The 12,204-nt window shown below is 30.0% G+C and overlaps 1 protein-coding gene across 1 annotated transcript in view; it reads right to left on the reverse strand.

Moving 5' to 3' along the window:
• LOC136972896 (epidermal growth factor receptor-like) overlaps window positions 1–12,204 on the reverse strand; it is a 60,278-nt gene continuing 48,074 nt past the window's right edge. Inside the window, 2 exon segments of the mRNA XM_067267554.1 lie at window positions 1–1,126; window positions 11,976–12,143. Coding sequence (XP_067123655.1) covers window positions 867–1,126; window positions 11,976–12,143 — 428 coding nt within the window. The 3' untranslated portion in view covers window positions 1–866.

Here is a 12,204-nt window from a genome sequence, read left to right on the forward strand (position 1 = left end):
TACGTACAACTACATAGTTTATTTATTACCACATAAAAATATCTTATGCAAAAATATACATCCACAACCCTTATGCAGTTTTCTGCTTTTCACTATACAAAAACATCACTGACATCAAAGAATTATGTAGACATTCTACACAACGCGCACATCAGTTGGAAAGTGGACTATTTTCTATTAAAAAAAAAAATCTCTGAATATTTTATATTCCAGCACTTTAAAAAATTTTCCAAAATGTTAAAAAATTTATAGTAACAAATTGCAATAAAATCACAGCGTTATAAAAAACGTAAGTAGTTTTTTAAGTATATTCTGTTTTCTGTTAAGTACCAGACATTAGAATATTTGTACATTTTTATGGAATGCTTACAACATAATTAAAATGATTTAGCTCCTTTATTACATCATGCCATAAGATTTATCAAAACACAATAAAAAAAAATAACTTGCAATCTGTACAATATGGCACTTCGGTTCGTTTTTTGCTGGTAGTCCTAATACTTTGTGGAATAAAAAAAATGGTCCGCTTCATCAACTGTTATAGTGATTGACGATTCCTGTCTGAGTTCATTTTAAAAATGTCTTTAAAACAGGCACTTTGAAGTAAAGATGAACACAAAAATCTACACGTATGAAAAATAAGGCACTTCAGCATGGATATGTACAACAAATGCTGGCAAATTGGTCCTCTCTTCTTTGTTTTCTTTAATACCACACTGATGTCCTTTTGTATAAATAGCAAATTGGCTGCTAAATTATGCTGTAGAGCACTAAGTTATAAAAATTTGGCCATCAGAATAAAAAATCTGACAGACAGCATTAGAACTGTTCTGTACGTCTTTCGTGCAATAGATTAACATAATTTTTCACACTGTGGTTTCACTTCTACAGTGATTCAGCGGTTGGAGTTCTCGCTTCAGTCTGTCGTAATCGTTATAGTATTCGTGCTCGTCGATGTCTTCGTCACTACTATTATTTCTTCGCGGTAACGATTGTGTATTAATATAATCGTGGTCCCTGTTCATTATATGATATTCCAAATTATCCAGGCCTTGAACAGGGGATTTTACAGGAACAAAGTCAGGCATGTAACAAGAATAATCTTTGGGATGAACGTCATTTGGGTCTGTAAGAAAGAAAAGGTTATCGTAATTGTTTAAATATTAATTTCCTCTATTTACTCCTATGTAAATAAATCATCATCATCATCCCAATTTGATAACAATATTTATAACATTGTATATAATAATTTATATATATATATATATTATATATATACAACTAAACATTTATGTTAAATTTTTGTAAATATATTGCAAAATATTTTTTTATTAAGTTAAATATAAATCATTAAGTCAGAAAATTGTTTTTCTGTAGTTTGATCCAAATATTTATTAAATCTGATAACGTCTTATGTACTGTACATTATATATTAAGACCAAGCTTAATAAAAAATTTCATATTATTCAGTTTATTACTAATTTCTTGGAAAATTAACTGATCAGTTCTTAATATAATTAAAAAATACATTTCTTACAAAATAAATTTAATTAAATATCATTTGAATTTGATTTTTGTGGTTGTATAAATTGATAATTTCAGGCATTAATAGTGAGGTTGAGGCCGAAGTTTTAAACGCGAAAACGTGTACGTCGGACACTGCTTTCCCGTAAGCCTAGAAGTTTGACAATGGCATTTGGAATGTCGAGCACGATTCCACTGACCATTCCAAATGCCATTGTAAAACTTCTAGGCTTATTGGAAAGTGGCACCAAACGTCCGACGTACACGTTTTTGCGTTTAAAACTTCGGCCTCAACCTCGCTAGTATTAAAAAACAGTGTATCAAACTATTGAAATGATGATTAAGATTTATTGTGGCGATGAAAAGATCTTACAAGAAAATAATAGTTGTAAGAATCACATAATAACGGGCTTGTTTTTGTGTAAATGTACAGCAAAATATTAAGGAAAAACTTATTATTCAAACAAGCATGTAATTTTCTAAATTTTTAATTCTTTAAGGAACCATTAATAAAATACAAGAAGACTATTTGGAGAATAAATAGTTTTAGTATGTTCATTTAAGTATATTTTTACAGAAAATAATGTTCATATAATTGTTAATTTTCAAGAAATCTTATTTTAATACAGTGAAGTAATAAAATTTACTGTAATTTTCTAAATACTGATAGAATTATTGATTTATTTTTAATTATTTGGAATTATTAACCTAAAAAATTACCTTCATTCATATTAATGCTTAAGCAATATTTGATTGATTGTGAATAACTGAAATTAAATTTGAATCTGTTCAACTATTTTAAACACTTTTAAGTACTAATTTTAAAAATGTTGTGGTTTTTTGGGCAGTAAAATTTATCCTTTTACCCTCAGTTACTATATTACTTAATTACTAAGATGATAATTATTTCAATTCCACTATTTTAAAAATATAATTTGCTCGTATTTTCTTAATTTTTTGCTCTTTAATTAGCAATGGGTTTCGGGGGCAAATTCAAGTGTCTTTTTTATGAGTTCAAATCTGGTAGTAATGCAGCTCTGCTTTCATGTAGGATTTTTTAAGTGTAGTAGAGGGTTTTATTAGCAAATATGACAACAATGGCTTGTAAAATTCCATTCTGTTAACACAAGTCTTCAAGATAGACCACATTCTGGCTATTCAGAAATCATTGACAAAGACAATCTGGGATCACCCATCAATTTAAACCCTTGCTGTACAATGTAAGAAATTGTACACAAGCAAAAGTGAATAATATAACTGTGGCCATCTTTGGCAAACTGGATAGGTGAAAAATTGGATAAATATTGAGTTTGTAAGAAAGATTCCTCATGAACTCAATAAAAAGACAAGATTTCTTGCTTATTCCTCCATTCATTACTGGTGTTAAGAAACTAGAATGTGCCATTGTTTCTACTTACTCATAACCAAGGATCAAGAGTTAAGAGTCAAAAGTCGATCAATAAACATTCATGTACTAAAAGTAAAGTGAATGATAGAGTTAGAAGAATTAATCAATTAACTCTTGATCCTTGTTTGTAAATACAGCTATTAATGAGGAGTAAATCATGTTTGTTAATCCTTAATGATGTGAACAATAATTAAATAAGTATAAACCACTTAAATGCAAATTTTATTCAAAGATATGGTGTTGCTTAGTTTTTGGTAGTTATGTTGCACATTATCCATTATGAACTAACACCAGATCAGACTTGTTACAAAAATATACTGCCATCAACATATTATGGAACAAACAAACAAACTGTGATAAAACAGCGAGCTTTAGACAATAGGAAAGTTTACAGTAATATGTAACCATACAATGCAAAAATAACATTCCAGAAGCTACAGAATTTGGGATATGAAATTCTTATTTATCCACCAGCGTTATTTGTCAGTCATCTCTGACAAATTAGGACTTATATTCGCCACTCGTCAACTTTTTACAAAATGGGTTGCTTTGATAAACAAAAGAATGTGATAAATGAATTTGCTGATTTAATTCTCCAATAGCTGCCTAGCTTTTTAATCATAGATGTTGGTAGTTCATATTTTGAAATATTCTGTAATTAAATGAATTTTGTTTGTTTTTTCAATTTGCCTTTTAACAAACAACACCACTGCTCTCAATCTGATATAAGAAACAAGGAAACAAAACTCCCACTAATTACTCATAATATACACAAATTTTGTATATAACATATATAGAGTTTATTAAAATAGAAACAACAAAATGAAAGATGTGAAACTGTTTATAAACTGAAGAAATGAAAGAAACCATTGTTTTGCAACCAGAAATGCATTTTAGTCACAAAATAACAGTTTTCAGATAAGAATTGACTTTGCATCTATTATTATTAATTATATAATGAGTTTCCCTTTCTGCCATACTGTGTTATTGTAAAAGTCGTTCCGATTAATCATGCTATATTAGCATTCTAATCACCATAATATTATTTTCACATTTTGAATATATGTGATTATGTTGGATGTCAACTGCAAGGAGAGGAAATACTGGCTGAAGTCAGGCATTCTAGTTAAAAGCTGTAATGCAGTATTATTATTTTTTAACTCTTTCTGCCCTGTGGGCCTCTTTTAGCAAGCCCATTATGGGTTTGGCCAGGCCCAGAATGGGGTGACCTCTCGGCCATCCGGCCCTCGTGTTGAATTAGTGCTCAGCATACGATCTACGTGAGAAAAATTACTTGATATTCATTCATTTTATTGTGAAGCAAACGACAATGACACAGGTACAATGAATTTATCAGGAACTATTTCTACAGAGACGACCACCACAACAGATAATATATACCTAATTTTACGGACTATAAGACACACCTTAATTTTGGACGCAATTTTTCAAAGAAAAAAATGTATCTTATAGTGCGTAAATTATGATACATCTGATAGCATTTGTGCAAAATAAGATCACTTCAGCTAAAAAGACAGATGCACTATACAGAAGAGACTAACTCATAATATTGACTTTAAAGAAAGGTTTTACAATATTTACAGGTAAACCATATGTTATAAATGTTGTTATATCAGCATAAAAAAATGCTTGGTATAAATTATACTATAAGTGAGTTACCATTTGATTGTATCAGGATAACTGATATGTCAGTTTTGAAAACTGGCAAACTCTGATCACATATGCAAGAGTTTTAACCTCTTCTTCTTGCAGAAAAGTGCATAAGCACTATAAGAAGAAGGCAAAATTAAAATTTGTTATTAAAAGATAGCTGATCTAATTAATTATCTCATCCATACTGAATTTCAAAACAATGTGAATTTTTGTTTGCATAGCCATTTCAATAGTTCATTTAAGAGAGAAAAATGGTGTATTAAGATACCTCCAAGTATAAATACAAGAATTCTTTGGAGTCCTAAAAGAAATGTTCCAGATTCACATTCAGCAAAGATGAGTTATCATTGAGATCATGAAGTGGAAATAACTATTATCCACTTCCTTCTATGGTTTGAACTAGGCAATAAGAATTTCTTCTTCTTTTCTGTCAAAGATGATTTGGTAGAACTTGATTTAATCAGTGAGAATAAAAACCAATCTTGGTTGATTGCTTGAACTTAAATTCCTTGGGTTAGTTTATAGAAAGTAGTAAGGATGGAGACAATTCTATTTTCTCTTCCGAAGGTGAGAATACTGGCAAGTGTCAACATTTGCCTAATGAACCAGTTCTAAAGACGATACTGGAAAAAAAAACAACCTTCACAGAAGAGAAAATTTCTGAGCTCACTACATTCAAATCAGTACATATTGACAATTCTCCTCTTTTTACAATGAATTTAAAAGGAATTATATTGTTATTTCCGGTGTGGATTTAAGATTTAAGATGTAAGATTTTATTCCAGATGTGGATTTAATAAAAAAAACACTGAAGAATTTCTTAAATCGTTTAGAAGGAAAAAATGAAAAAACATCTTGAAAATTGTTATAAAATTCCGAAATCTATCTAATTTAGCAGAACTTAATGACTTAACTTTTAGATCTAGAATGACATGTAAAAATTTCTACTGCATGTTAAGAGGGCAAGATCATCAAATAAAACTGCCTATTTAAAAAATCCAGCAATGAGTTGTATAACTTTTCTGACTATCATGAGATCTTATTTAGAAAATAACTTTTATATTTTTAATTATTATAAAATGACTAAAAACTTAATTTTGAGGGTAGGGATAAGTTTTATAAAAAAGAAAAAGTATAAATGTTAATAATGAGTAAAATTGTCATTAAGTTTGACCCTACTGGAGATATACATGACCCCCTTTATCTCCCCACCTTCTTGACCTTTAACCACCAAAATTTAATAGCACCAATGCTCCTCATATACAAGTCACCATGCAAAATTTTGTTACTTAATCTTTACCCCATCCTGAGATATTAAGCGAAATAGATGCCGACATGTACACGTACCCATGGAACTTTTTTGCTGTTTATTTGACTTTTTTTTGGATTTGGGAGGTGTCAAAATGTAGAGATTTGCAATAAACTTTGACATGATTCCAATATTTCATCTTGTCGTGTATACAGAACAGTCGGCAAAGTAAAAGCAAACTGTCTGATAATTAACAAAGATTTTAGATGGTTCTAGTAAACAGGATGAGATTAATAATATACTTTCAATGAGAATTTTTTCTTTAATTGCCAGGAAACATTGAGTTTAATTACAATTGACGAGATTTCATAGATATTTTTCAAACTTATGATATCTTTGTTATAGTTGAACCTGGCTAATTTTTTATTATAGAAGAAAGTTTTCCATCTTGAACCCAAATTTATCTATTTTTAAACAATTAACAAGGAAATCGGTTTTAGTCCAGACCAAACTTTATAGTGGTTGAGCTCAATTTTGATATAAATTTGTTATCGTAACATACTAATTTGGTTATTGTCCTTGTTTATTTAAATATCCTTAATTATGATGAATTACTAACTGAATTAGAAAATTTGATACAATCTTTTCTCCAGAATGATATATTTATAACAGGCTATGTTAATGCTAGAATAGGTGAGGAATTGGATACTATTTATTCTAGCTCTAATACTAAAACATTAATTCTTGTAAATCCAATGATCTAATACTTAACCAAAGAGAGAGAAAAATATTTACAGTTGATTAAATCTTACAAACTATAAATTTATTAAACTTAATCGCCATAGTGATAATGATTATCTGGCAAATTTTACTTTCATTTCATCAAATGGTATGTCAGTAATCAAGTAACCAACACCTTATTTGTTGCAGAGGGAGTTTATTAAACAAATGAATGTTTTCGATCTACGCCATAGATCATCTATGATCTATGGAGCAGATCGAAAATGTTTGTTTTTTAATAAACTCCCTCGACAACGAATAAGGTTTTGGTTACTTGATTAATTAATTTTGCTGAGTATGTTTCTGTTCAATATGTCAGTAACAGAACTGGTAACATTACATAATAGTCTACAAGATGAATTGCAGGTCTTCAATGTTCTAGATAAATTTGGATCATTCAGATCATTTTCTGACTTCTATGATATTTAATTTTGGCACAGAAAACAACAGTACGGAAACTACAGAAAACCCAAAACATACAGAATCAGGATATGCTCGTGTATTTCATTAGTTACTTCATTACATAAATCATTGAAGACAAATTTTTCATTAAATGTTCAAGATTTTTACTTGGAGTTTTTGGAAGTTTTGTTAACTTCAGCAGCCCAGTGTAGAATGTCATTTGGAAGTTTTGTTAACTTCAGCAGCCCAGTGTGGAATGTCATTTGGAAGTTTTGTTAACTTCAGCAGCCCGGTGTGGAATGTCATTTGGAAGTTTTGTTAACTTCAGCAGCCCAGTGTAGAATGTCATTTGGAAGTTTTGTTAACTTCAGCAGCCCGGTGTAGAATGTCATTTGGAAGTTTTGTTAACTTCAGCAGCCCAGTGTGGAATGTCATTTGGAAGTTTTGTTAACTTCAGCAGCCCGGTGTAGAATGTCATTTGGAAGTTTTGTTAACTTCAGCAGCCCAGTGTAGAATGTCATTTGGAAGTTTTGTTAACTTCAGCAGCCCGGTGTAGAATGTCATTTGGAAGTTTTGTTAACTTCAGCAGCCCGGTGTAGAATGTCATTTGGAAGTTTTGTTAACTTCAGCAGCCCAGTGTGGAATGTCATTTGGAAGTTTTGTTAACTTCAGCAGCCCGGTGTAGAATGTCATTTGGAAGTTTTGTTAACTTCAGCAGCCCGGTGTAGAATGTCATTTGGAAGTTTTGTTAACTTCAGCAGCCCGGTGTAGAATGTCAAAAGGAGTCGAGTCCAAATGTTATTTTTTTTTCTGGGTTTTGTTTTATAGATATCAATTAATTTGGGAATTTTTGATTTCGTTTAAGCATAGAAACTGCACCTCCCAGTTCTAAATTCCAAAAGCTACTTATGTGACTGATTGACACTTGTGGGGATGTCATTGTCAATCTAAAATGGTATCTCCAATTAAGCAATGATCAAAAGGAATTTAAAGAGAAGTCACTTAATTGCATTGTTATCAATTTCTAAACTCAGTAATGTATAAAAAAATTGGACTGACAGCTGTCAGAAACAGATTTGATAAGAATTAAAATTAAATGTTAGCATGTACTGTACTGTACGTATGTAAATGGGATAGTGAACTGAACTAGTTTCAGGACATAGAAGACAATGGAGAAACCTGAATACAGATTAGATGAAGCCACCAGTACAAGGTAGAGCAAGGTAATACTTTCAAGCACAAAGTTTAGTGAGTAAATTGCTCAAATTTCTGGCATTCCTAGTGTGATGGTTAGGCTGTTTAGATCCTAGAAGTTTTTGTAAGTGATGTGATTTTGAGCTATTTTGTTGGTTCTTGTGGAGATTAAAGTTTAAGTTATATTAAGTTCCCAATTGTCAGGAAAGTTTTATGATTATTAATTTTGGTTTTGATTTTGGATTAATTATAGTTCTGTTTTTTTATAACTTATTGGTTTGGTGTAAATTATTACCAAACTAACTTTGTCTTATGAATTAGAATTGTATGTATTTGCTTTGGGTCTATTTTTTTTAATTTAATAAATAATTTTTTTTTTTTATAAGTTATCATTTGCTTTGACAAGTAATCATTTACTGAACAAGTGTGTTTGAATGCAGGCAAAGAGAAAAAAAAATAACAAAATCCAGGCCTGGCAATTGTTTGTACCCATTTTTCATTTACATAACACCATTTATTAGATTTAGTTCTGGGCAGATCAAATGGTGCATTACAAGACTGACAAAATTGTTTGTGATTAAAGAAAAGAAGGAATTATTCTTTGAAGATATCCCTTAAGAATAAAACCAGAGATTTGTTGAATGAATATTGCAATTAGAAGATTTGATTCCGGAATCCCGAATATCGGGATCCCAACCACATTTTAGTCCCAAAATTTTCGGGATTAAGTTTTCCTGATTCCGGGATTTTCGGGATTGACATTATTTTAAAAAGTTGCAAAATAGACGGCATGAAGCAAAACGTTCAGTGCCAGCCTCTTAAAAGAATTACTTGCCTATCATTTCAATATAAAACTTCTTGTATTTTGAACTAAAATGATAGGCAAGCAGTTCTCACTGGATTACCTAGTAATATACTTCATTTTTGCATTTTTGAATTTTTGCAGGCGCCAATCGATTTTCTGGCGGAGTCGAGAGCACTTTTGGTTGGCTGTAGAGTTCTAACATGACCCTTCAAAAATTCTAATAAGTCATTCAATGGAGGAATATCATCACCCTTAAATGAACGCTCCCACCAGCCTCTGGTTGGTGCATCTAATTTAAATTGAATAATAAACATAAATAATATGCTCGAGAACTCACCTATATTAAAATTTAGAGTTTCTAAGGATCGAATACACTCTGTAGTCGATTAAACAAAATTGTAACACATGTCAGGTGTGTTTATGTTATCTAGCATTGATGTACAGTACAGTCCACAGCACTGTCACACGTGTCAGGTATGTTATGTAACTGTAATCTTAAGAACGCGAGGTGAGATCTTCCCATCTAGTGCTCAGTGCATTTTACCTGTCAATGTGTCAGACATCTTGTTTTGCCAGCGGATTTTAGTAGCGTTTGTTGGCGCAAACGCTACTAAATAATTCCGAATAAATAATCCCAAAATCCTGGGATTAGAAATAACAACTGGGATCGAATTCCCTAATTGCAATGCACAACAAGTACAAAAGAATTGGTCATTAGTTAACAAATTCAAAACCAAGATACATATTGTAAACATAATTTCATGTGAAGTCTGGTTAAATTTCTTGAGAAAAAAAGTTTTTTGATCTTCACATGGTTATTTTTTTTTAAATAACCTTTCTATTAGATATATTTCTCTCTTAGATTATCCAATCTCTCAAGCAGAACTAGAATATGCTGTCAGAAAATTAAAAACTTCATAAATCACCCAGTTTAGATAATATTAGAAATGAAATGATCAAATACTTTTCTATTGGAATATTAACTGATATTTTAAATATATTTAATTTGTTTAAATCTAGTGGTGAATTTCTTTTAAAGGAATTAGGTCAATTCCAATAAATTATCATCCAATAGCTTTAACTGATACACTAAGAAAATTGTTCTCTATTATATTGAAAAAAATGCCTTCAACTTTGTATGGAAGAGTATGATATCATTATTCCTTTCAAAAAACTTTTGTTAAAAACAGAGGATTTGAATATAACTTGTTTATAACATCACCATTTAATTAGTTTTGACTATTTCATGCATTAATAAGATTAAGTATCTTATATGCATTTCGTGTATGGAACTAGGCATATCATTTCTTCTTAACTTATTAAATATATGCTTCTGGAAAAAAATTATTGTAATATCAAATAATGATTGTAAACAACTGACATACAACAAACTTTTATTATTGAGTAACACTGCATCTTTGGAGAAGTGGCCCACCACTATCAAAAAAGTACTAAATAATCTTGTATTATTCTTTGCCAGCTGTTTATTTACATTTTCTTAATGAGAAATCTTTTATCACTGCCTATGAACAAAGTTAAAAGATATTTAACATCCTGTAGCCGATATATATTTGCAAAAGGAAGATTACATTTTCAAACTTTAGATAACGTCCCTTAAGTCCATCTATTTACTCATTATCTAATGTAAGCTACAAAATTAAATCATTAATTATTCAGTTTCATTTAAATAGATACATGATTATACTAAATGCAAAAAGAATTAGTAGGCTCTATATCAAATAATGCCAAATGTTCTTTATGTAAAATAATGATAGTGACTATGGTAAACCATTTGTTTTTTGTATTGTGAACCACTTTCTGAAATGAGATTCTTTATTCTTGAACCTGTTTTCAATTACACTGTTTTACTGGATGACAGTATCAGTACAACAATATTTTACAAGCTGTATAATTTTGTATAAACCATTGTAAAAGAAATTTGCTATATCAATTAATAAAGCATTATTTGGGCAGTGGAATAGTTTTAAATCTTTTCACAGCTGGTTTTATATTAGTAAATAACACCGACAAATTTGCTCTTTTAGCATTCTAATTTTATCAAACATTTTGACCCGAAGCAGATCCCATTAGGATCAAAAGTATTTCTCATGGTATATTTTTGAAGGTTCTCTTGGTTGTGGAATAGTTTAAAAATCTACCAACTCCAACTCCGATTTTAACAATTTAAAAAGTTCAATTGAATTATTTCTTATGTATAATCTCATTGCCATGTATATACAATTGTAATAAAAAATAATGATAATGATTCTCAAATTATTTTTAAAAAATACGAATAAAATAATTTTTGATGGCTCCAACTCGAAATCTGCCTAAAATACCATAAATCCACAATTCTGACTCTATACCCTGTTATTATTATTATTTATATTAAAAAAAATTTATTAGATATTAAAATATTTGGTTAATGTTACCTATGGTTCCAAAATGGTGGCTCGCCTGTGATTCAAGGAAACAGAAGAAAGAAAAGGGGACGCACGTTCTAACCTAACCTATTCTAATAAATTACCATAATTATTACCAACCAAATTATTAGAATAGGTTAGGTTAGAACGTGCATCCCCACTGTTTTCTTTCTTGTTTCCTTGAATCAGAGACGAGCCGCCATTTTGGAACCATAGGTAACATTAACCAAAATTAATTTTTGCTTCTGTTTCATAAATTATTCTATAGTTCTAGTTTATGTCATCCAAAAACAAAACCCACACTGAACAGTTTACAAGTTAAACAACAGATATAAATAATAAAATTACTGTTATTAGACTAGTTGTATTTTTTTTTTTAAATCTAGTTTTTCAGTAAGTTTAATATCACAACATTTATTTTCATTATTTCTTATTTACTTAACTATGAATATAATACTAACGTATTGTATTTATTTTATACTACACTTTAATTGCAAAATATTGCCAATTACTTACCAGTAAATTTTGTATCACCAATGAGATCCATATACCCTGCAGAATGATTGTGTAATTGTGGAGATGGCATCAAGTAATCATCTTCATCTACTTGCAATTCCAACTGTCTAGTTTTTGTATCTTTTGGCAATGTAGGACAATTGTATATAGAGAGGCCATTATCACCTTCTGTAAATTCAATAATTACATTTAAAAAAAAAACAGATTATACTTTATATACTTTTGTATT

Source organism: Centruroides vittatus, unplaced genomic scaffold (genome assembly GCF_030686945.1).
Source record: "Centruroides vittatus isolate TY-2023 unplaced genomic scaffold, ASM3068694v2 contig_3060, whole genome shotgun sequence".
In the NCBI taxonomy this organism is placed as follows: Eukaryota; Metazoa; Arthropoda; class Arachnida; order Scorpiones; family Buthidae; genus Centruroides; species Centruroides vittatus.